The sequence below is a fragment of the Ochotona curzoniae genome, unplaced genomic scaffold (assembly GCF_017591425.1).
Source record: "Ochotona curzoniae isolate NIBS_2020 unplaced genomic scaffold, NIBS_Ocur_1.0 scaffold_3223, whole genome shotgun sequence".
In the NCBI taxonomy this organism is placed as follows: Eukaryota; Metazoa; Chordata; class Mammalia; order Lagomorpha; family Ochotonidae; genus Ochotona; species Ochotona curzoniae.
The window spans coordinates 15189681-15217294 of NW_024467108.1; the positions used below are offsets into that span (position 1 = coordinate 15189681).

Consider the following 27614-nt stretch of genomic DNA (forward strand, 5'->3'; position numbering starts at 1 on the left):
CTTTGAAACCTAGAAAGAGGACGGTGAGATGGAATAAAATAAGCTGCCGTGAGCACACTGCCTGGCTTGTCGCACATTTAACACAAACAAGATAGGTCTTCAGTAGACCACACCTGTTTATTATTATTGCTTGCATAATAACATTCACTGAATAACTTTCACTTGCTCTCTGAGACTGCTGCCCAACTTTTTCACAGTCCACTTGTTTTTAAAGTGTAGGATATAACAGACCTTTATATCACGCCATTGCTGTAGTATTGCACATCACTAATTTTCCTTCTTTGTTGGTCTTGTGTCTTCTCCAGTGACAGTTCCCACTGTCTTCTGGTTGGTTATTTGCAGGCCGTCCTGTGAGGCTCTGCTGCCCTCTAGGGGGAGCTTGCTCATCACGCATTTCTCAGAATTCCGTTTGTGCTGCACTTGGTTGGCAGCACACTCCTGGCGAAGTGTCAGGATCATGGCAGTGTTGCCAAGCCCAGATATTCCCTTGTGCTTCCACAGTGTCCAGTTTATCACGTGTGGTATTGCAGTTGGTTTAGGAACACGAAACTTGGACATAAGCATGCAGGTTGTTAGGAATTATAACTCATCATGCTGAGGCCTTGGGGGAGGCCACTGAGGGTTACTGTGCTCTTGAAACCAAGGATACCTGGGTAGAGGGATCCTGCCTGCATTTTTGCAGTTTGCACATTACATCAATGTTGATGTTATGGGATCTAGTATTCTATTAAAAAGAGTGTTCTACCTGACTAATGAACACTAATTTTTATCTTTTCTTGGGCTTTGGAGAAACAAAGAGATGATATTTCAAAATGCTTTTTCTTAAACCAAGCAACATCTGGTTGTACATCCAGTGATAACCTTTTTACTTCATTTTTGTTTTTAATGAAACTATTGGCAATTCTTTCATATAATTTTAGATTTTTTAGTTAAAAATCTTTCAACTGACATAAATCACATAGTTTTAGGGTGTCATGTGATGTTTTGATGTGTTATGGAATTTTAACTTAAGATAAATGTATCTTCTCAAATATTTATAATTTATGGTAAAATATCCAAAAACATTTATAAAGTAGAAATAGTCAGCACATTTTCATCCTCTGTGGCAGTTGTACGCTGCACTCATCCATGTCTGATACACTCTTTCTCTGTCATGGTACCACTGATACGTGAGATGCAGGGGCTTCTTGTGATCTTTATACGCAACAATTCCTTAATCGTCACACTTTGATTTTTTAATCCGCTCTCTCTTCTGCTCTAAGTGCTTCCAAACTGCATTTTATATCTAAACTCTTACATGATTGAGGACCTTTTTCCTAGTTGCTTCTTGGATTTGCCTACTTTGGTATCTTTAAGAAATCTTAACAGTATCAAAAAAAGCACATCTTTCTGTTCAGCCTCTTCTCTTTTACCTTACTCCTCCCAATTCCAATTGATTTTTCATTTAGTCCTATCATTAACAAATGAAGATGGGTTCGCCCAGCCCTTCCTTTACATGAGTACTTCAATAGGGTCATGGATAATGTGGCTAAAAAAGAAACTGATTTTGGAACAAAGCAGTTTTGATGCCAACCCCTAGATTTTACAGTATATGCATTTTACATTTCACATAAAGTGGGCTCTTGTCTGGACTTCACTGAGATCACAGGGCATAATATTAAACTGTCCAAAAGTAATCTTTGAATTTACCCTTCACATTTGTCTTCCCAAAGGTTAAATTTCATAGCTCCAAGTCTTCCCATTTACACAGGTAAAAAGCCTTTGTATGCAACATCCAACATCTCATGAATGATTAAGTCCCCACATTGTATCTGTTAATTTTAATCATCATAATTTCTCTCCTAACCAGAGAGGACAACTGATCATCTTCCTCCATCTTGCCGCTCTATAGTTCATTCTAACATTTCAGGTCAGAAGGATCTCTTCATTTCATTATATAAATCTTACAATGTAACTCCTCTCCCAAACCTTCTGAAACTTCTATTTCACCCAATATTACAAAAAACAAGTACCTCATCTGTTTGATATCCAAATGCTAATCAACAGTTTATCTTGCCCTTATTTCCCTTTAGTATTTTATTCCAACAGCCATAGAAATTATGCTAATTCTTCAAAAATGACAACCTGGTTCTGGCTGTTGCCTCAAGGTTAAGATGACTTCACCTGGAACACTTGCTTTCTACATTCCAAATTTCTTTGTGTCTTACTGTCTTAATTCTCCATTTTATCCCTTCTCTTTTCAATTTATTCAGAACGACTCTGTATTACAACGTATCTAAAACTGAACTACTCACCAATCCATCGGATCTCAATACATCACTTTGTTTAATTTTCTTCATACAATTGGCGTGTGTGTGTGTGTGTGTGCCTTAACTTTTTCTTTTTTTGTCAGTTTTGATGGCTGTAGTTGAAGTTCTGTGACAAGCAAAATTTTACTTTGCCCTGGGTGAACTGGTGAAAAAAATTCATACAGTGCAAATTCCTCAGAATTTTCCTGTTACAAGTTTTTCTTTATATTCAGTTGGGATACACAGACATACCATATGCCTCTCTATAAGCAGTTCAGATAACTTGGCTCATTAGAACTTTCTCCTTTTAGGAAGATGTTCCTGTGAAAGTTTTGGGGCACACAAATCTGAGAGAATATTTTTGTGTGTTCTATACAGAACTCATAAAAGCCGAAGTCAAGTAGTGAGTTTTAAAGTATTTTTGTAAACGAAAAGAATGGGGTTTTGAATGTTTTCAACATCAAGAAATGCCCATTGTTTGTTCACATATTTACATGATTGAATATTTTACATTGTATGTAAACTCAGAAATATAAGATGATACACCCAGAACAAGTACAATAGTTATGTGTCAGTTAAATATGCAGTCCAAACCAAAACACAAAAAATACATCACACACCACACACAATAATAACTTGAAGACTGTCATACATGTGTTTATATACTTACATGCATCTAGGCCACATACACACACAAACACATACAACCGTAGCCATTTAAGTAACTGATAATATTAGTTGGAATGATATGCTGTGCCTGTTTAAAACTTGTGTGACTAGATTGCTAAGAATGATTTATAAATTACATAAGCTAGCATAGATGGAATGAGTGGAAATGAAATTCAAAATTAGTAGATACTTCATAGAAATGATAGTGAACTGGGGCCATGTTTTGGCGCAATGGGTAGAGCTGCCAGCTGTGGTTCCAGCATCCTATATGATTGCCAGTTTGAGTCCTGGCTATTCAGTTTCTGATCAAGCTTCCTGATAATGTGCTTAGAAATTCATCAGAGCATTGTTCAAGTGGTTAGGCTCCTGCACTGACTTGGGAGACTAGGAAGATGCTTCGGGCTTGGTTGGCCCAGTTTCAACCATTTCATGCATTACTTTGAAGAAGCTTAATCATCTTTTTCACTTATTGTGCTACTCCTAACAATTAATTGGAGTGCTAAGACTTTATATATATATATATTTATTTTATATTAAATTATATATCTTATATATATATTTAACTTTTAACTTAGGATAAATGTATCTTCTTAAACATTTATATTTTATGGTTAAACATTCAAATCATTTCTTCTTTACCAGGGGAATAGTGCTGAGGAAAGAGAAAGAGTTATTAGCTCAGAGAATTATATCTTAGGCACTTATTTTGCTCACATGAAATGCTATTTTCTGTAAGAAATTATGACTCACAGGTACCATAAGTGGTGCAGCTAGGCCATTTCCAAGCAAGACTCATGTTAATAAAAAGAATATTTCTTGAAATGAAATTTAAAAAAATCTACTTAGTATACCTCAATTTGTAGAGAATTTGTATCAATTAATCAAAAACACTTTAATCAAATTCAAGTAGTTACAAATAAAATCACTAACATCACATGCAAATTAACATTCACTGTAATCACAGCATTCAAGAATATCAATTCATTAAACTAAGAGAATGAGAGAATGTTTTAGATGTAATTTATCAAAATCATCTAGATATAGTATTTTATAGCCCCACAAATGTGCTTCAATTATTGTAGCATCAAACCATTTGAATAATAATTTCAAAACATTATGTAAAACAAAGCACCTTAGGTATATTACCCACAACATAGTAAGCCAGCAAATATAAATCCTATTAACAATCATAGTTCATCTGTCCAGTGAGTTATGAAAATGTATTTAACTGTTATATTTCCAGGCCCTGGTAAGCAGGAAATGAAGAGTTGACTTATTGTCTTAGAGTGAGCTAGTATTTGATCCTAATTTCCCACTAGGTATTTCTTTATCAGAAAAAGTAGACAAGCCCATCTTTGCTGTCACCTAACCCATATTTTAGAGGGATAGCTAAAATACGGATGGTATTTGAGTTGTTGGTGATGGGGAGATAAAAGACAATGTCTAAAAGAAATATGCAGTCTAATACGGAGAAAAAACACACAATAAACAAACATGAGTTCTGTATGAAGTGACCCAGAAGACTTGGTGAAATACAGTTTATAGAAGTATTGAAGATGACAAGATGGCCAAGCGCACAAGGCAGATGTAGCTGAGAATGCAGAAAACTTTAGGACAGAAGCCAGGGAAGTAGAGAGCTAGAAGAGGAGAAGTGCCGGGCAGGCGAGGTGACTGAGGCTCCCCGGAGTCCACCGGAGGCAGGCGGTGCCATGCACCTGAGAAAGAGCTGCTGAAAATGTTCAGGATTGCAGTCAGCATCCCAGGGGGGTGCACACAGATGAGCATACCAGGCTGCAAACAAAAGTCTGGTAAGCTTCAAATCAGTACAAAGACTTCCAGCAGGAGCCTCCCCAAGGAGACAGCAGGAAGCAAAGGAAACCATAGGACACAACACTGGTGAAGGAAGGCAAGCTCAAGGAAAAATCCACAGGCACCTGATCAGGCCCGTCCCCTGACTGCAGAGGGCACACCACTAGGGAACAAGCCAGTGGGGAAGGAGCAGCTAGGGTGTGGACCATTTGAGAGCAAGAACTGTCTGCCCACACTCGAAGGGTCTGTGTCTTGAACTCCTTGAAGTGATTCCAGGACCATGCAGGAGGGAGACACAGGATCCCTGGGGGGCGGAGTCTTGGCCCAGATGCCAAACACCAGGAGAGTGCAGATTTCTGGCAGCACAAAGTTATGGCTATTGACACGTGTTTGCCTGATCCTCTACTCACCCTGATCCGTGCACAACATCTGCTTGAAAAAGGAGGAATCCTCTCCAAGCAGGTGCACAGATGGTGGTTCTGTGCCTCAGCAGTCTCCCCAACCCCAGACAGGTGCCCCAGAAATCTCCAGTGATACACCAGAGACTGATGAAGGTTTGCAGGGGCACTCACATTACCAACAGGAAGTAGAAAGCCTGTAGAACTGAAAGGCCATGGTGAAGGGCAGCAGAAAAAGAGAAAGCAACATAAATGAGGAAACCAATGCTTCCCTCAAAAATGAATAAAAGATCATATCAATCTTAGAGCTACAGGATGAAGATATTGAGCATTTAAAAAATGTACAAGGAATAAAAAAATCATCATAAAACTCTTCAGAGACAATGATAAATGATAGCAAGAACTCAAGGAACTTAAACACTGTATCACCACAGAGAAAAAAACCTATAAAGCAGGTCCAAACTGAAATACATTAAGTAAAGAACACATTAGGAAGCCTTTGCAACAGAATGAATGTTGCAGAAGACAGAATATCAGAATTGGAAGCTAACTAATTGGTTTTTAGTTTCTTCTTCTTTTTCTTCTTCTTCTTCTTATTATTATTATCATCATTTTATGATACAGTTTCATAGACTCCTGGGAGTTCCTAGTCCTCTCCCCAACCCCACCCCCCACCTAGTTTCTCTGTCATTACTAAAGTATAGTTCTTCAGACACAGTCATATGTCCATCATTGTGTGCATGGACAAAGGCAGAGAGTCCAGCTTCCTATTGTCAAGATACAGTCAACAGTTCCATTGTAAGTCCATCTTTGTCTGGACGTAGAGATGCAAACTACATTCTATCCTCACATCTGGATATGTTAATCTCCATTTGACAGTTACTGTACATCCCCTTAAATGAAAAGTAACAATACAAAATCAACAAGAGGAAGAAAATATAAATTTACAATGCCATGAAGTTAAATAATGTTACTAGATGTGACAGTCTCCATTACACAGCTACTATACATCCCCTTAAATGAAAAGCCACAAAACAAAACAACAACAGGAAGAAAAAAGAAATTAACAAATCATGAAGTTAAATACTATGCTACTGAATGATTAATGTGTCGCTGAAGAAATGAAAAAGAAAATAATCTCCTTGAAGAAAATGCTACTGTATAATCTATGGGTCATTGAATAATCACAAGAAATTGTTTTGAAGAGATGAAACTAACAACAAAAACATTAAAATCCATGAGATATAGCTTCTGCTGATTTTTGTTGGTGAAATGTGCCTCTTCTAGACAACAAATAGATGGGTTTTGTTTTTTAATTCAGTCTACTAATCTATGACATTTGATTGGGCTTAAGCTAATTACTTTCAGGGTTAATATGTATGGGTGGTAATTTGGTCCTGTCATTTTAGGCATGGGTTGTTCATTGATGTAGTCTTCTGTTGTCATTTTACTGGGATGTTCTTCACATTTGCCTTTGGTTTTGTTTGAGTGCTAGTCTTCTTCTCTGTCAAGAGAACATCTTGAAGTACCATTTGTAGGGCAGGTTTGAAAGAGGCAAATTCTTCATACTTTTCTTTACTGTGGAAGAATTTTATTTCATTTTCAAAGACAAAAGAAAGCTTTGCTGGATAAGTTATCCTGGGCTGATAATGTTTTTCTTTTAGAATCTGGAATATGTCACTCTATTCTCTTCTTGACTGTAGAGTTTCCTGTGAGAGGTCTCCTGTGAGTTTAACTGGCATTCCTTTATATGTCAGTCAATTTTTTTCATGTGCATATTTAAGTACTTTTTCCTTATGTTCAATTGAAGAGAGTTTGAATATCAAGTGTCGTGGTGAAAATTGTTTTTGGTCAAGCCTGTTGGGAGTTCTGTGCCCCTCCTGGATCTTGTTTCCCAATTCTTCCAGATTAGGGAAATTTTCCTTTATTATTTCATTAAATATATTTGTAAAACCAGTTTCTCTTTCTGCACCTTCTGGGACTCCCATAACTCTTATATTAGGACTCTAAATAGTGTCTTTCAATTCTTGAATACTTTTTCTTGGCCTGATCCAGCTCTGCTTCCAGCTTTTTGTTTGCTTTCCCCTGATGACAGGAATATGTTCCAATTCTGAGGTTCTTTTTTTTTTTTTTTTTTTTTTGCTTGCTTCATTCTATTTTGGAGACTCTCCACTGTACTTTTAATTTGCTCTACTGTGTTCTTAATTTCTGATATATTAGCCTTGATTTGCATTATTGCTGCTATTTCTTGTGTAACATATTCCTTAAATTCTTTGAACACTTGTATGTGCTTCTTATTGTTGATCAGAAGCTTTATAATGAGTCTTTGAATTCTCTGTCCCCCATTTTCTCAATGTCTTCCTCAGTTAACTCTGAGGTTGGCATAGGGTTTTGCTCCTTTGCAGGGGAGTTTTCAGTAATATTCATTTTTGCCTTTGTGTCTTCTTTTGCTCTTGATCATTGTACTTCTAGTTATCAGATTCTTGTTCTTGGGGCAGGTTTCTAAGCTGTGTCACTCACTGTTTAATTTTACTTATTGCCATTGCTACTCAGCTCTTTGCTTGCTGCCAATTGTGCCACTCCCTCCAGCAAGTTCCAGGTCTGGGTTCTTATGTTAGATTTCCACCAAGATCTCCGTAGCCCCAACTCCTGGCTTACCAGTCTCCATCTCCTGTGGTATCGTGCTGAGGCTGCACTCTTGTCTCTGCAACCTTTCTCCCACTTCTGGTTCGAGCAGGTTCCAGGATTAGGGAGACACCAAGAGTCCTATATAGCTAGGTTGTTGGTGGTGCTGATCTTGCCAGAACCTGTAGGCCGTAAGGTCTGTGTGCCACATGGACCTATTTAGACTGATACAATGCTACAGTTGTATTATTTTCCTGTGGGACCAGTGAAATGCACTAAACTCAGTGAGTTCTCGTGAGCTCAGCACATGCGTAGTTCACTGTTGACCCTGAATTCCTAAAGCTTTTGCCATACTATACAAAATGGCACCTGATGTGCCCCTACTAGAGTTCTTGATCTGCTGGCCATGAGGTCTGAGGTCTACCTAGACCTGTCTTGGGTGGAACCTGTAGAATGCCATGTTGCTGCATTTCATTGAGTCAGAAATGAGTTCTCTCTTAGCTCAGTCCTTTCCCTTGCCTTTGCCTCCTTAAGCAAAATGGCTCCCAATTTGGCTCTAGAGCTAACTGGGCTGTGAAATCCACACTGTTCTTGCACTGCCCGTCTGGGATCTGCCACTCTGTTTCTGCTCCTGGTCAAATCAAATAGACCAGCAAGACAGACAGTTCTTTGTCTGGGTTCATCTCCCAAGCTCCCAGTGAAAGTCCCTTCCCACCTGGTTGCTGGTGGAGTTCCAGCTGCTGGTGGAGTTCAGACTGCCAGTGGCTGAATACTACTGGATTATCAGTCACTGCAACACCACACCATTGTGTCCACTGCTTTCCTGTGTCTGTCAGTCTCCAGGTACTCCTCCGCTGTTGTTCTGTCCTCTCCTATTTTCTGGAATGGGTCCTTTCTGCTTCATTTTGATTAAATGTTTCTCCGTCCGCTTAAATGTGTCTTTACCCTATTCTGCCATCTTGATTCTGCAGAAGATAACTAATTTGAGAACATACAATTACTCAAATACATAGACGAAAACCTGAATAAAGCCAAGAAATCTATTTAAGAAATGCATGACAGCATCAAAAAATCCAGACTTATCATAACAATTATCATAACAACAAAACAAACAATGAAATAATAAATGTTAACAGACATGAAAAAAAAACATGTTCAAGCTCCCTAGCCATAAGGGAAATTCAAAGAAAAACAACACTGAGGTTCCATTTAACTCCAGTGAGAATGGCCCACATACAGAAAACTGCCAACAACACCTGCTGGCGAAGATGTGGGGAAACACGAAGCTATTCCACTGTTATTAGGATTGCAGGCTGGTGCAGCCATTATGGAAATCAGTATGGAGAATATTCAGGCATCTGAAGATTGTCCTGCAATGTGACCCAGCAATGCTACTCTTGGGAATATATCCAAGGGATCTGATGTATGAGACAGCAACATGCACCTCTATACTCATTGCAGCACAATCAACAATCACAAAAACATGGAAACAACCTAGATGCTCACTGAAAGAGGAATGGATAAAGAAACTATGGTATATTTACTTTATGTAATACTGCTCAGCTATTAAAAATAATGATATCTATCATTGATATCCAAATGGCCCCAACTGGAGACCATTATGCCTAGTTAAATGAGTCCAAAAGACTAACATATATATATGTATATGTATGTATGTATTCATAGTAATATAAGACAATTTTCATCAAAAAAATGAAACCAAAAATATAAAGGAGAATATACACACTTATAACCCCACAAATGAAGGATATAATCGAGACCAGGATAAAAGGAATCAAGTAAAATCATCAGAATGCATCTCTACTAAGGAATGAAGGTAGTCTCCCAATGAAACTTCTAAATATACCTAGACCACAAAAAATTATGACTGTTTACTATTGCTATGCCGACAATGTCATGACCCATGTAAAGAGCAAAACCCTGGCCCATTTCACTTCAGCTCTAATTTTAAATGGTTGTCTGTTGCTGATATGACTGAGAGGTTGTCTTGCTCATCTTCTTAGGGAGTGGCTCTTGCTTTAACTTGCAGTTTTTGGTGTCAAATCTATTTCTGCTGTGAATTTTACCTTTTTGTACTTCCTAGTCATTTGAATCCTTTTCAATAAGTCCCTGTGATTCATTAATTGATCATCCCTAAGAGACCATTTGATTTACAACCTGAGGTTGCAAATGTCACTTTCTACACTGTTTTTGCTACATCTCATGGGTAATGATATTCTTGTTTTTATTGTCATTTCCTCAGCACCATAATGGTCATGCAAAGGTATCCATTTTTAAATTATTTTATTTTTATTGGAAAGTCAGATATACAGAGAGGAGGAGAGACAGAGAAAAAGATCCTCTGTTTGATGATTCATTCTCGAAGTGGCTGCAATGGCTGGAGCCGAGCCAATCCGAAGCCAGAAGCCCGGAGCCTCCTCTCGGTCTCCTATGTGGGTGCAGGGTCCTTGACTGCTGTCCCAGGCCATAAGTAAGGAACTGAATGAGAAGTGGGGCACCCAGGATTAGAACCAACACCCATATGAGATCCTGGTGTATGCGAGATGAAGCCTTTAGCCATCAGACTACTACACTGGGCCCATAGTATCAATTTCAACAAATAGGTTTTTGATTATATTTTTCTTCGCCTTAGTGATGAATTGGTAATTCTGTAGCATGCTGTTTAACTTCTGCTGCTGAAAAGTTTCCATTTTTCTACCTGTTGTGGACTGTGTTTTCTGGCTCTGTATTTAAGGAGATGTAAAACAGCATTACAGCGGAGATCGACATGTCCAGTTGTGGAGACATAGAGCAGTATTTCTGCATTAGTGCCAAAGGTGGACTCTCAGTGAAACAGTTGAACATATCTTAACAGCAGGATGTGGACTCTCTGACATTCTCCATGCCTACAATGTTGGGAAACACTTCAATAGTTGCATCATGGACTTATGCCTATTTATGAAGAACCACCCGCTGTATTAATAGAGGGTAAAACAATGGGGTGGGGGAGGAAACTTGGGAAGGGGGATGGGACATCCCAGAACCTATGGAACTATGTCGTAAAACAATAAAAATGTATTGTATATTTGAACTACGAAAGTATGTCCTCGTACAAAAAAGAGAGCTGGGTGTTTGTACTTAGTACAGGTGGGAGAATATATACAGAAGTATATCAAGCAAACAGACAGGACTTGGTGTATTAGGCAACTAACTACTGTACTATGTGTTGGAGGATGAATGGAGAAGCACTGGTGATGGGGATGTTAGAAGTCATCATGACAAATGAATGGCTCGATCCAGGATTGCAGTGATCAAGTCAGTAAGGGCCGATAGGTAAGGTTCTTTCATGTGAAAGAGTTCCAGATATTTATATTATAAGGCATGTATATCCACTGACATTGATTTGAAGTGACATTGATTGCTAATGCAAACAGATTAGCACTGTAGGAAAATCATTCTGGCAGCTACAGGGACCAGGTGGTGCATCAATAATAAAGATTTAGGACATTATGTCAGTAGTTCAGACAATAGAACTTGAATCATGGTGATATCAGTGGAAAGGCACAAGCTAAAGTAGAAAGAAGTAAGGGGAGTGGCTGATTGGATGAGAAGGATTGGGAAAAGAAAAAATCTCAAAGAAGGCATGAATTTGAGAAACTAGGCTAAAAATTTCCATTTTTATCCTGAGAAGAAAGAAGAGTCTGTAGTGATGAAATCTAGAGAAGTGGTAATGAGATGATTTAATTTCTTAAAATATGTTCCTCTAATGGTCCGACTGACATATTAAAATTAATTTACTGAATACATTTAATTGTAAAAAGCAAGTTAAATATTTGCATGAATTACTTAAGAAACATCTTGTGATTTTTCAACTGTAGCTGACAACACCTAAAACATGTTTTTAGAATTTTATATTTTTAGTGAATAATTTTGAAGATATTCTTGATTTGGAGAAATAAAACAAAAATATTTAATAAGAATGAAACTATGTACTTAATCTGTGTGTGTTTAGGAAGTGTACCTCATTCCTTGTACTAGTTTTCTTCAAGACAGCGCTGTCTGCCTTGTGTACATATTTCAGCCTGGATAGTAAACCCTCCCTCTTGCATATTCTTACTTTCATGACTCAAGCAGATTGCTTTAGAACCTAGCTGGATTACTAGGAAGAAGAATACTCTAGAGATTACAAAAAGGGAACGTTGTAATGGAGGGGTTAGCAAAAGAAAGCCATGTTAATGGATAATCATTTATTTTGTCAAGGGGAGTACATGTGAGGATCTCTAACAGAAATCAAATCACAACAATGACAGTTTCTCCAATGTCATTCTGTCGCACTTAGCTTTGAATCGGACATGACTTCCTGTCACTGAGCTTTCTGTTGGCTAAGGCCATGAACGTGATGAGTGCCACACCATTTGGACTTGAACTCAAGACCCAATCTTTTCTAGTTTTTTTTTTTTGTCTGTGAGCAATTTGTTCCTCCTCATGATGTCTTAATATATTCATTTTCAAATGGATATTCTAGTGATCCTTGTTAGCCATCACATTTAACGTCCATTTAGTCATCCCTTTTCCATACTCTACTGTACTCTCCCTTCTCTTCTGTCGATTCTTCTGTTTAAACTTTTGGCTGATCTAATAAGAGCTTTAGAAAGTTCTGATTCCATTCTCCATTGCCCTTTCTTCTTTGCCTACCACTGTCAGATCCTACTATTTTTACTTATATTGAGTATGTGTTTAAAAATAGTGCAAATTTTGTACCATTTCACAGATAGCAGAAAGCTGCACATCCCTTCCCTTTGTTTTTCTACCTCCCAGAAATGGGGTAATTAAAGAGAGAAGGGCACATTGATTTTTCATTCATAAGGTGAAGCTTTAGACAGAACCACAAATTCTAGTGGATTTTTCAGCTAAATTTTTAACTTATACCAGAAGAGTTCAATCTCTACTTTTACCACCTTGGGCCAGATTTTTCATGTCTCTGACATGTTTGTGTCCTCATCAGTACAAGAGGTGAAAAAACCTTACCTACTGGGTCCATAGCACATGTACACGCATGGTATATTTCCAATAAATGGAAAGATTTCCCAGTAGTCAGTTTGTTTCTGAATAATAAATTATGGGACCATCAGTCACTGGAATTGAAAGATATTTCTAGTAACAAAAGTGTAAGGTGGAAGAATACGTACACATGACCCCTCTCTGGCATGTGAGCATAAAGCCTAACATCAAAGAAAAAAAAGTACTGATTTTTGCCCAACTTTTATCTGTCCCACTATTTTTATTGGTATGCAAGGGTGAGAGTAATGATCAACAGATAGAGTTTGGAAGTATGGATTAGGAGCCTTCTTCAGTTGCCACATGTGGGAATCGGTACATCTACTGCTAGCATTGTTCCTGCCAAAGCATGCCTCTGGCTATTCAGGAGAAGCTCCTCTAGTCAATCCTCCATTGACACTGATCCTCACTGTCCCTCAAGCTGAGATCCTCCGGAACACAACTGCTTTCCCATTGGGGCTGCTTAGAGAACCCGCCTGCCCCCTAGTGGTCTGGAAAGCGACCCGGTCTATTGTACACTGAAGAGTATGTTGGGGTTGCTGGGGAGAGAGTCTGTAAACAGTTGACGCGTAAAGCCTGGCTCTTCACTAGCATCACTAAGGATGGTCATGAATGCCCTGGAGTTTAAAGGCTGTCTGCTCCTTTCAGCCCACAACTCGCTGTCTGTCTGGCACTATTTTCCCTGTAGATGCAGTCACAAAGCTGTGTCTGCACAGTGAATACATTTAAATGAAAGCCTCTGAAAAATGTCCAAGGGGAAATTAGATAACATGTGCTTTGATGCAAGGATTCGGAGTTTGAAGGTGAAAAATACACAGTTAAGACATCAGAAGTCTGCATCTGCTTAACTCTAGTTCAGCGCATTAGTGTTCTGCTAATATGTCTGTAACTTCTCCACTGAAGTCGATTTGTTTTTCTCAAGTATCATCAAATACTTCAGACATCCTTTAGGTTAAAATAAACCTCAACATCCGACTTGTGTGAATAAATTTTAAAATAAATTTCGTCTTTATTTTCATTTGTTAAACAATGAGAGGAAACATGCTAGCTAATCCCCTTGTGTTAGAACATTTTGTTTTCATTTTGCTATCCTTGCAGGCAAAGAGAAGTCTATTTTTGTGTCGGTCCATTCTCCAGTTATCAGCCATATCCATAGATATACCCAATGGTTAGATAATTCTGAGAGAAGTTTCCACAATTTACTCAGAACTTAATTTCCTTCTCATTCCCCATCAGGACTCCACTAACTTTGCCTGCACCATCATAATTTCCCTAGTTCTTTCAGAGACATAGATTCATTTGGGTCATGTGTGGTTCCATTTTCTTTAGCTTATACCCAACACTTTCATGAAAAATGGATAGGACTTCACACAGCATCAGATTCAGTAACTCCCTGTGACTCTTGACACCTCTGCCTTCCTCTTACAGCATGCCTGTGATTACACTGGGCTTGTCTGGATAATCAAGGCTCACCTTCCAATTTCACATCCTTAACATGATTAGCATGTTCCCTCTGGCTAAAAGGGAACATGTTCACTGGTTCCAGGGAATAGGATGTGACCACTTTGAGGACATTATGCTGACCACTACAAAGGATATTGATGTTAATATTAATTTTTCTTCTACCTCTCTTGTACTATTGCTGTCTTTAAGTCTGAATAAGGTTTTTTTTAGTGTGCTTTTTTATGGCAACATTATATGGCCAACATGCTGGAGTTCTGAGAGTTTAAGTGACTTAGATATCTAAGGCACTTTTGCATTTCCTGTTATTTAGTCACTCCCCTCCATCTGGCACTGGTGCAACTGTGTATCTGAACTTGAATGGCTGGGGATAATAATTGATCTTCCAGTTACACACTGGTTCCAGCCAGGCAAACTATATGCCTCTCAAGCATAGAGGAGATGCACCACGAACATTTGAGAATCATCTTGAGATTATTGTGGAATTTACCTAATGAGAAATGTGAAATGAACACTTAGGAATCAAAGCAAAGACAAACACAGTGGCAATGCTATTATCTTACTTTAGGTGAGCAAGCAGTGCCCTGGAGTTTAATGAATCTGTAAGCAGAAAAACTGCTATGGAGTAAACAGGAAAGAGGGAACAGTTATGCACTCTATCCTCTTACAGTTTTATTACTCATACTATTGTGGGAAGATCATGGGCATTGAATTCAGACAACCTTGGATTTGAATTTGATTTGTGTGCCTTACCATTGTGTAGTCTTGAACCAACCACTTAACCTTTTAAGCTTCAATTTTCTCATTTTAAAGTGGATTTATAATACTAATACTAATATCTGATTCACATGGTGATTATGAGCAGAGAATGTGAAAATCTGTGATTTGAGAGTGAACCTATCAGGAAATTTCTATTGTAACAGTATTAGCATTACTTGGAAATATGACCAAGATGACAATCCTGGCCAACTCCATGCCTACTGAATCAGAACATCTGGGAAGGGGAGTTTTATCTCATGTAATAATAATATGCAGAACTCATTGATAAGTGTCTCAGATATGACTGAGATCCTGCTTAATAAATATTGATTCTTTGTAGTGGTACCTTTATCACATTTACTATGCTTGTTGGTGTTGTTCATTTGGGAAGAGTGAAGTTAGCAGCAGATCTATGTTTCTTTAGCAATGATGAGCTTTCTTCTTACACAATCTAAGAAAGTCCCATGAGTAAATAAGAGAAAATAGCTTTATTGGCCTGCATTTTTGGTTGTGCTGTTTGAACTCTACAAGAAGTGGTAGTCGTGCTCTCTGGCAGCTTGTGCTATCTGGAGCATGCTGTTTGGTCGCCAGAGAACAAAGCCAGGTTGCAAGCTTGTGCACAAGAGTGATGCTGGGACTGTTTCCTTCAATTGCTTTATTGTTTTGCAGCTAAACAAATGGAAAGTTGTAAGCACACATGTACCTCTTCAAAGAATTCTTCATATTATATGATGCATAAAATTTACCACAGGAATTTGTCATTTAGTTTCTGTGTAATTAAATAAAGATGGATCCACATGTTCTGGCCCAAGTTAAAACTCAGATTTTTTTTTTTTATGAAGAAATTCAAACTTATTCCCAAACCACAATGCAAATGAGAGAAAATGACTAAAATCTACAGATCACCTCTAAACTCTGAGTGAAGCTTGATTCTTACAAAGGCATATGGGAACTTCTTAACCTACTCCCTAAGAATATGATGGCAATTTGCCAGGTAATGTAACTATCCTCCAGTAATATACATAGGATTCTCAGAATGTTTCCAGTTCAAAATTACCTTTCCTGAAGCATGAAGTCAGGGAAGTTCTCTTGATAGAATCACCTGAAGTGACTGTCATTAGAGAATAGGAAACTCAAATAGCATGACTATTGATTATGGGATGCACTCTGTGCTATGTTTGCAATGACCTTGTGACAGTACTACAGAGTGAGATGAGTGAGTCAGTCCTCATTGTTCAGAGGCTCCAAAATGTTTACTGATTTCTCCAGGGTTCTGGTTTATAGGTGACTAGAGTTAGGCTTAGAATCCACATAGTGTTGGCAAGGCTATCACTCCCTTACACAGGACTACACCTGCCAGGTTACCAACACTGACATTCTTATAAACATGATGAACATCATAGACATTGACAGGCTGTCTTGTTCATGATGTCATCTTGACTGACCTTCCTGTGTACTCCCCACCCCCCAAAAAATGTCACCATTGGATAATATCTCTGAGTATACATCAGAATCAGAATATGAGATTTTATGCAGCAGAAATGCATTCATTGTAACCTTATTTATGAATAATAGCAAAAATGAACAAAAGGGGTACATGGTAGAGAAAATGCATCCATTAAGAAAGTTAATATTGAAATGAATAAGCTTTGAAGACACACGTATATTCCAAATTTCAGTTCACCACTGATTAGCTCACTAAGTAAAGACTGCCTAGCTCTCATGAGGCTACAGCATTAAGACAATCCAGTGGAGATACATACCAAATCACTGAGTATGGTTCTTGTCCTAAGATAGAAGGCCTAGTAAGTGTTATAGCAGGATAGATGAAGCAAGTCATTAGCAATCATTGTCACAGTAGCACAATTTACTTATTTTCCAGTAGAGAGAAAGGGGAGAAGAACACATGATTTTGACTGTGACTGCTGTGGGGAGACAAGTTGGATGAGGGAAGCAGATCTCAACAGTGAGTAGGAGATGGGAAAATTAGGCTCCTGAAGGAAGATAAGGTGCCCACAAAGTGGTTGCCTGACGGATTCTTAAAGCCAATCATCCCAGGATACAACTGAGAGCCCTGTCTCTCCCCTGGGAGCCTTCTATCTCATTGCCCACAGAAAGACATCTGCATGCTTCTAGGTCCTTCTATGTAACTTATTTTTGAGTCCCCTGGGATGCTGTTCAAGTCATTGGTAACAATAGTGAAACTCAGAGTTTTCACCTGGATTGCTTGACCTTTTGAGACTTAGGTGTTACCCTTTCAGGAGCTTCCATGCTGGGCATGATTCCTGCCTACAAAATTCCACTTTCCTCTGCATTCCTCTCTATCATCATACCATACACCACAAAATTTATTAATTTTGTGTGTGAGTTGATCTTCCCAAATTCTCTGAAGGACAGACTCTGTGTCTGATCTATTTCTCTACTCCCAGAACCCAGCTATGCTCAGTATATAGTGATTATTCGGAAAATACTTTTTGACCTAAACTTGACTGAACCATGGGAGGTAGCATCAGGATTTGTATATTTATTGAGACTTTAGTTGACATTTGGCATTATTCAAAATAATTACATAATAATGTTATGCAAATCATCATGAATCTTGTAAATAAATGGGTAAAAATGAAGGCAGTCAGATTTTATTCTTGCCAGCAAATTTACATAGACATTTGACAAATCATCATTAAATTTCTAAATTTTAGTCCTTAACATTTGAAGTTCATCTCAAAGCCTGTGTATTTTATTCACTGGCAGTTTCTAAGGAAACTACCTGGGGGAGAATTGTACTCTTCATTTCATTTCTGCTGTCTGCTCTTCTCAGTTCAGGCTTCCATGAATCAAATGGCTGGAATGTGCATCGTAGTTGAATGGTTTCCTGCATATTCCCTGACCTCAATTTACTTTTATTCTAAATTTGCCTCTCTGGAAGGGCTTAACTATCCCCTGCTTCTTTTGGTTTCCTCATCTGGACAAAATAATACCTGCCCCACAGACTGTTTTTGGGATAAACAGAATTAACGTGCTTGAGGAGTTACTTTGATTTGTATTTTAAGAAATTTAGAGTAGCTCCTGGCCCCTAGATAGTTCTCCAAGGGACGATGAAGCTCAAGCATTATTTATTCATCCATTCACTTATTTGAGGAGCACTTTGAGTCTTTTGAGTCCTAGCACTGGGCTTAGCACTGATGAACACAGGAAATGAATAGGATATAATGCTTGCCCTTAGTAAGTTCATGACATCATGTGTATTTGATTGTGATGTCTTCATGTGTGGTACAAGTATGTGTGTATGTACACACGTGTAAAGGAGTCTGAGAAATAGGTAATTGCAGCATGGGTTGATAAGTGCTGTAAGCAGAAAGCACATGTTTTATTTCATTATCCAGAAGAGTTAATTCCATTTCAGCCATTCAGGACAGGCTATTTGGCTGAAGTGATTTTCATTGAGTATGGGTTGGCCAAGTGAGAGTCAATGGTGAAAGGATGTGGGTGTATTTCACATCAAGGTACTTGCCTTGTAGAATGCTACAGCAAGGAAATTGGGAGAAGCTCATGGAATGCCAGACAGGATGAGACCAAAAGCAGGTCTGATCAGGCAAGGAGTCAAATCACAAAGGTCCTCTTTTGCAAGATGAAGAAAGTTTGGCTCCATCCTGTCACAGCAAGTGTAGAAGTCTTAATCAAAAATAAAGTGCTTACATAGTTTTTGCTTGAATTGGTCCTTTCAAAATGTGAATTCTAATTCCAGAGGGAGGATGCACTTCTATATTTGAGCTTCTCTGTGCCTCCATCAGTAATATCATGGTGCTATACAAATTTATTTAACTTAGCTGTTTCTAATTCTGAGCCCTTCAGAATACTTGGTGTGCTGCAAGGATTGCTGTTCAAATACTTCTGTATCCCTTGGATCTGGAACAGAGTTTGACGCTATGCAAGCACTTAATCAAAGAATGGTTGATAATTAAGCTTGATTTTAGAAAAATAAATACTTCTTGTTACATTTTTAGGATCAAGCATTGCAAGATGAAATACAGACAATAAAATGAGCAATTATGCTTACTGTGACAGGAGTAATCTCATTCACTGTGTTGGCTGTATGAACCCAGAAGCTGCTGCCCAACCAACTCCGGATGACTGTATCTCTCTCATGGTGTGCTGCTTGACCATGACAAAGATACAAATACTTGTGGGTCAGCATTAGATAAGTGTGAAAATCATGCATATGTACACAAAAGAACCTCTGTATCCCCAGGACCTGAGAATGCTTAATCCTCTCCAAACATAAATGAATCATAAAGAGTACAGTGCAAAGCAGGAGTGCTAAATGTATGCGCCACCATAAATGCTCTGAGTTCAGAGGAGGAAAAATCTGTAAACCATTTACATTTGATAGGATTTTACTGAGGAATTTGAACCTTAGAAGATAATTAGTATCATCAGAGTCATAAGGAGAGAGCTAACACGAGCATCATTGCATACAGACTAATTACCTCCTAATGAAATTTAAGCAATTGGAAATCATCAAAGCCCTGGTAATAGTTGGGGTATATTGGAATCACTCAAGAGAACCAGTTTTCATGACCTATTGTAATTTGGGCAATGGATGTGGGAAAGACTAGTATTTGGTTTTACAGCCTGGGTGGGTCCTCATAACAATGTCAATTAAAGCCAAGTTAATTAGTCAATTTTAAAATGGAAAATGTTCCATTTTAAAATTACGATGGAGGCCACATTGGTTCTTACATTTGATTAGAATCTTGTTGGGATGTTTTAGTTTCTAAGGAAACGTGTAAGTTAGAGCTAAAGGCTTTTTTTTTTTTTTTTAAATCAATCTAGTCACTGCACTATAGAATTCCAGGATCTTAAAATGCTGAGTTTTATAGTTATAATGTTAGCATCATCAGATGGAGGCCTTAGTTAAATCAGAACTGACTGTGTGCATTTATCTATTTGTAACTGAAGTGAAGGGCTTAAATGGAAGCCTGGCATTACCTCCTTGACAATGATTTGATGCTGCATCATGTTGTGCTGAAAATTAGTGCTAGAGTCAAAATGTTAATCACAGGGACGTCTATACAATGATGGCATACACACTCACACACCCACACACACATACACACATACTCCATAGTGACTCATTCCCATTTGAGAAAAAAAAAAAGTCCTTTGCTGTTTCAATGAATTGAATGGCCCCTGGGAACTTTTCCTCTTTGTAGTCTGAAGTGAGCTGATTTGACCTCCTAGAAACTGCTGGATCTGTGAGAATTAGCTCTGTTCATTCCTTGTGGCTGCGAGAGTCCAATGTAATTTTCTCTCTGTGACCAGAAGAGGAAATTAGCCCCTTCTGTCCCTTCTCACTAAAGATATGAACTACATTTCAGGCACCATAAACAAGCCTTCTCTTTAGACTGTGATGATGTTTCCCAAAGTGGCCCCCGTGGAACATCATTTCTTCATAATGGAAATAGGGCTACTCGAGGAGAAAAACTATCCAGTAAATTGCAATCATAGAAAATGAAAGGACTTTACAAACTGAGGATGCATTTCTATGTTGCAAGATTTCTTTTTATCTGCAACCAAATAGTAGAGTTTTTTCTAAACAATTTTTGGCCCTTATTTTTGGCCTTCTTTTTCATGGGGAAATTTGTGAAACAAGAGACAAGCCTACACTGGGAAATGCTCAGTTTTACTGCCCCTAAGACCTGATTTATGAAATGCTGCATTACTCATTAGTCATGAGACTATTAACGAGGCAGCTAATCATGCTAGACCTGAAACTCTTCATCTAAAAAAAGGGTAAGGACAATTGCTTCTCTATATAATATTTTGTGGTAATTAGAAATACTAGACATATATATCTATAATAGTTGTGTAAGGAAACAGGGCCTAGTAGTCTCCTGTGTTGTGTTTCTTTGTAGTTTCTTTCTGTCCATCGCTCTGTCTCCCTTCTATGATTATGACAACTATTACTATGAAGCATTGCCAATTTCATCATCGGCACTATTTATTGGCATAGGCGATGAATAAGCTTATGTGCCATATAAGCTAAAGAATAGTGCCACTCGATTTTCCCATTAAATTTCCACTATAAAGGCTGACACACATTTTCTCATACTCTACTATAGCTATATGAAGCAGTTTTAGTGAATGGGACACTACCAATTCTGAAAAGACTTTGTTTTCTTAAATTAATATTTCAATCTATGGAGTCATGATGGCTGGCTTGTAATCACTAGTACCAGACCTGGAAAACGGCTAAAGTGTTAGCATTACATCACCAGAAGTGGTCTCCCATAATTATTGCAACATGAGGAAAATGCAGCACAGAACAACATGATAAGCTGCTAAAAATAATTTCTGTTCCTTTCAGCTAAACACAGTCTTCTGTAAAGTTTAACTACTATTTGTTAATTGTTTTCTATGTGTTGGTATGAACTACTTACATATAAGTAAACCTAAAGATATTTATGGAAAAATGACTGTAGAAGATGAATTAATTTTGGAAGCAGTTGAAACCCATATGTTTTTTCCATAATCTGTACTTTCCTATGTACTGTTTGAAGCCCTGTATAGTATACACCTCATTTACTGCTCAAAACATACATTATTACTCATCATCATAACAGCTGAAGCATATGACTGCAACTAGCATACTGTATTTACATAATGCTTATCTCTGTGTACTTATGCAATAGTATATATAAATTTTGGAAATAGTGTAACCTTAAGAGGTATTATTGCATTCTTTACTTGCAAAGACTGCTAATTAGTGTCTCTTTACACTAGAGAGTGCTTGCTTTTTGCCAGTACCCATGCAAAGGCAATGTATAGGCCTTCTGTAGAAAAGAAGCCGGACCAAATCCAAGCTTAATGTTGCCTGATTCTCTGTGTGAATAGAAGGTACAAGAGACCTGAGAAGGCTGCATCCAGCATAGTAGCTCCTTCTCTCCAAGGATCTACATCCAGAGCTTTAATCTAATATCCCATATTGTAATGTCCAAACTTGAGAAACACAATTCTAGGTAGTGGCTTGGAATAAAATGTGAAAATATTAAACATACATTGATGCATTTATTTTCCAATATTGAAGATCCATAGAAAGTCACAGAACAGGTAGTAAGCATTGATGTTTATAGAATGAAACAATGGAAGGCAAATCCATTTATTCCCTGTACTGATGCTCTGACAGATACTGTATTAGTGCATCTTGATTTTGAGTCTCAGGAAAGATTTAGTACAGGAGCTTGTGGAAGTCATAGAGGAAAGAAATTTTCGCTTGTAGCTCTTCCAATCAAAGGAAATCAGGCTTGGAATAATGTGATATTACAGAATTTTATCTTCCTCTACCCTCCTTTTTTCCTTCACTGCATCAACAACAAGTTCCAAGTTTAATATACTGCTTGATAGCAAAACAAAAAAAAGTCTCCATGTAATCAGGCTGTAGACTGTTCTAGCTGTAATCATATAGACAGGCATGAATTTATGGCATTACAGAGAAAACCTAGTAATGGCAAAAGTCCCTGTTTTCCCTCTTTCAGAGTATAATATCCTAATGTACTGACTGCAAAATCCAATAATCAGGAATTACTTGATCCTGAAGGATAAAGAAGTTGAACATTGTCAGAATAACCTGAAAATTACCACCTTCCCAAAGCCATTCATTCAGAAAGTATACAAATTCATAATTGAGCATTTTCTGTGGGCCAATCTCCCTTGTAGGTACAGTTAGACATTGATTACAATGCGAACATGATAAACCACATAGAGAAAAGACCCACTTCTAAGAAACTTGATTTGTTTAAATTACCATAAGGAGTGCCTTAGAATACGATAAGAAGCTGAACAAAGTGAAGATGTGGACATCGCAGAAAACCCTGGTTATACATGCACAATCTCTAGATTTCTATTGCTTGTTAAAATGTTCTCTTTGTTATTAAGAGCATCCTTCTTACATATGTAACCCAGTGAATTTTAAGGTATGAAAGAAGATTGACAATTGTTAATCCAAATAGAAAATACTTAAAAGGGGCTTACTTTGTAGCACATGCTACCTGCATGAACAAATTTAATTCTTACAACCATCCCATGAAGTATACATTTTGTTTTTATTTATCAGTGGAGGGGATCAAGATAGACTCGTTAAATGAATGTGCCTAAGTTTACACAGCTACAAATATCCATTTTAGTGCCATCTCACACTGTATTCTGCTTCTCCAATAAGTGTCTATTATGTGCCTTCCCTTTAGCTGTATTTTCTTATTCTTCCTGGTATATGAAGTAAGTGACATAATTCCAATTTATCAGATGAAGAAAATAAGGTATAGAGATAGGAAATGGCAGTAGCAAAGTTCTGACTGTGCAAACTGTGCATGACCAAGTACTTCTGTCACCCCACGCGGGGGGTAGCCTTCCCTCGTGAGTTTTTCGGGTGGTTACATACAGAAGCACTATTCCTACCTCCATTCATCTCTCTGTCTTAAATATCAGGCTTCCTTGGAAAATTTTATTTCAAAACAGTGTGTGAAGATAGGCTGATACAATTAAAAATCTAAAATATAACCATTCTTAACTACAGTAACAGACTGAATTTGCAGATGTTTTGGAGAAAGAATGTTTCAGAGAAGAGTCAGGAAGGTGGGTGAAAAACACACCCGCAGACCAGATGTATGGAAGTCCCTGTGTGTGAGAGCCATGATACCGGTAGCACTCACTGAAGGCATTTTTAGTAGAGTGTCATGTATAATATAGAAAACTGATATGAAAAGCATAAATAAGTTGCAAAAGAATTGAAAAAGGTAGGGCCACAAATTAATAATGTGAATTGTTTATGCCTTGTGAATAAACTTCAATATCTTGGGAGTTCTTTTCAAACTCCAGCAGATCCAGCATTGCAATCATTGCCATATGTCATGCTTTGAAGTAAGGTTGATTGAGAAGTAATACTTCTGTGACTACAACTGATGGCTTAAGAGAATAGCTTGAGAAATATTATTTAGAGGCTTTCATTTGAAAGATATGTCTTTAGAGTGCTTTCAGATTTCAGTGGATTTATCAGTGCAGATATCCCTGTTAGATCTTTTGATATTTACTACTTTAAGAGAAGATATCTTCATTCCTAATCAATGGATCTATGAAATAAGGATCTTCTTAATCCCAATTATCACATTCCATGTTACTTAATACCTGAAAACTTATGTCCAAATTACTGATAACATGACCTTATTGCATATTGAATTGTTTTTAAGTAATTTGTAATATAAGAAGGTCCTTATGAGGAAATAATTGGTTGTTGGCTCTATATTCTTTTTAATGTAGAAACTGTACAATATCTATTGCTGTGATATTAAACTTGGCTGGGGATGGGGAAGGTAGAATACATGCAACGAAGAATTTGGTAACTTCTGGGTTGTCCAGGGTTATATTCAAAGCTGTTTTGTTGTTTCGCCCTTTAGGCTATTTAGATATCTTCCAAAGAGTCCAGCTTGTCCATTGAAAACTAAAATACAAATTACACATTCTTATGATTACATGGGATGAAAATCCAGGAATTCTTCTGGGCTTGAATAAGATTCATGCACATACAAGTACAGTTGGATGTATAAAGCTCCTGGGATTTCTCTGTTAACAACAATCTTTGCTCTTTGCTTTGTTGAATTGAAATTTAGCCTATAGTGTATTTCCATTTGCTCAGGACATGGGATCACTTGCCTTGATGCAATGATTTAATTCTGAACCTAACCTCCTGACTTTATTTACTTTCTACCATAATAATGTTTTATCATTGACCTCAACTTTCAGATGTCTACCCTTGATCTAAGAAACTGGACCCACATCCAATTACCAGTCACTCCACAAAAACCAACCAACCAACACCCTCACACCCCTGCCCCCCGCCCCCAATAAACCATTTAATGAGATCTTCCCAAGCCTTCTCTGCCTCACATAGGTTGATTCATTCAGCTATCTTCTATATAAAAGACCTGGGAGCAAAAGCCAGTGCTTCAGTCCCACCATGCCCCCACAATTTTTACCTTAGGGTTTCCCCAGAGGAGCCCCTCCTCTTCCACAGGTTGACCAGGCTGCTGGATCTGCTAGCTGCAGAGGATGACTTGCCATCCCCTACATGCATGCGTACCACAGTGGAAGTGGTGAAGGCGCTGCGCACATTTCTCTCTGGTTTGGCCAGAATGATGTACACTTTTGGCACAAACATGCAGCCTAAGGCCACTGTAGCACTCAGGCTGACAGAAAAACACATGGTGATGATTTTGTAGTTGCTGCCAAAGTAGATTGGCACAAAGGCCAGCCATATGATGCAGGTGGTGTACATTGTGAAGGCGATATACTTGGCCTCATTAAAGTTAGCTGGGACATTTCTGGTTTTGAACGCATAGAAGGTACAGCTCAGTATCAACAATCCATTGTATCCGAGCGGAGTGACCACTCCTAGGTTGGTAGTGTTACAGATCAGGTAGACTTCACGAATACTTGGGTAGTCGTGCATGATATCAGGAGGCTCCATGATAAAGAGGGCAACTATGATGCCCAACTGGATGCATATGAGAATGAAAGCAATCACTAGTTGGGCACAGGCACTCATGAATCTGGGCTTTTTGGTGCAGATCTTCTTCTTGCTGCCGGCCAGGATCCTCGCAATACGGTTGGTCTTGGTTACAAGGGCTGAATAACTCATGGCTGGAGAGAGACCAATGCCAATTCTCTGAAGGTAGCAGTAAATCTGTTTGGGCTTTGCGATGAGGCAGAAAGTACATAAGTAGCCCAGGCAGATGCCAGCAAGGATAATGTAGCAGAGCTCCCTGCTGGATGACTTAACCACTGGTGTATCACGGTAAATTATGAAGATCGCAGTAACAAACAGGGTGGCTAGCAGGCCAAGGCAGGCAAACACCACAGCTGCAATGGGCTCAGGGTCTCCCCAGCGAAGATACTGTACTGGTATCAAATCACAACCTGCAGAGACACAGAAAAACACTGAAAAATTGGAAGAGATGTTTAACTTGGTCACATGTCCCTAAGTTACAAGCAAGAGCTTATAATCATTTCAGTTTGTTCCCATTGACCTGATTTCATTACCTTAATATTCCTCACATTTAGGAATCTTTTGGGTTTTTTTGTTTTTTTTTAAATTATTATTACTGAGTATACACTGGTGATAGAAGCTATCCTAGCTTCTGAACCAAAGTGGTAAAGAATATATCCAGTACCCTCATGAAAATTTTTGAGAATAATTTTGGAGCCACATAGAGTATTTAGATAGGAGAATATATGAAAAATAAAGGATCAAAGATGACCAACATTGGTACAGAAAAGAGAATTTGTGATTTAGATGTTACAGAAGAAAGACACTGTTAAAAAACGCAGAAGGGGGAAATTCATAGGAAAAACTGACTCCAAAGGCAAATGGGCCTGGTAATATTCCTGTTCTCTACTCTGAGGATGAAGTCTCTACGCATTACTTGATTATGTGACAGAAAAAATTTGGCTTTTTTTTTTTTAATTTTTCTTTAGGACAGTGGTTCTCCAGCATGGCTTTATACTGAGGCCTGGAGGTCACTGGTAGAATTTCTGATGTAACTCCCTTAGGCATAATGAGGCATCATGGTTTTTGTAATGCATGTGCACCTAAAGTTGAAAACCATTGCTCCACTAAAGTCATCTCCATGGTTGTGGAGAATAAGACACCCAGGATTGCAAGCATCACTGAGGAAGTGGGAGAAGAATGAAGGAATCTGGAGCACTCAAGAACAGAGACTGTCCCCTTTGTTCTTCCCTGCTTTCTCCTTTCACTGGAATAGAAATAGCAAGGCTAGAGAGAGCAGTTACTGTTTGACTTAAGAATGTAAAACATGCTTTAGGCATGATGGAGAAGACTAGAAGGAAGCTGATAACTATGGGACTGTACTATGTGGACATATGTAACCACATTTCCTTGAGAAAAACTCCTTTCCACTCTTCTCCATATATGCAGGGGAAAATAAATCCTAATTAGTGTACAGATATGGTTTTCCTATTCACTTACCATAGTCTGTGCGTGATTTTGAATATTAATGGTCACTGGAGGTTAGGGAGCTAACAATAGGTTATAGCCAAGAATCATACGGATTTTCCGGACTTGATCTAAGAGAGCTTCATGATAGAAACAAACAGAAAGGAAACATTGTTTCATCTTCCACTTATTTCTGTCCAGCTGATCTCCTGCTTCAAGATCTTTGTATCAGTAGCATTATAGCAAATTCATTGTGGATCTAAAAGGAGATTCTCAGCTGAATTTACAAAACTTCTAAGGAAAAATACATTCTTACTAAAATAAGTCCTTTAAACATAAAATTTGTGCATATAGCTTTAACATAAAATTTTAAATATAATACAATAAACTTTAAACAAATATCTCACTATTTATGAATATATCTGGACTTGTACTCTGAGTCCTCTAAGTCCACATATGATGCTTAATATGTTGGAGTTCAGCTTATTTTTAAAATTGTATTCTAAATTATTTTTATAAGTTTAATAAATTTTACATATTTTA

General features: G+C 38.0%; 1 protein-coding gene across 1 annotated transcript in view; it reads right to left on the reverse strand.

Moving 5' to 3' along the window:
- GRM5 (glutamate metabotropic receptor 5) overlaps positions 1-27614 on the reverse strand; it is a 454718-nt gene that overhangs the window by 26556 nt on the left and 400548 nt on the right. The window contains exon 8 of the mRNA XM_040963986.1: positions 25096-26035. Coding sequence (XP_040819920.1) covers positions 25096-26035 — 940 coding nt within the window. The remainder of the gene's footprint in view (positions 1-25095; positions 26036-27614) is intronic.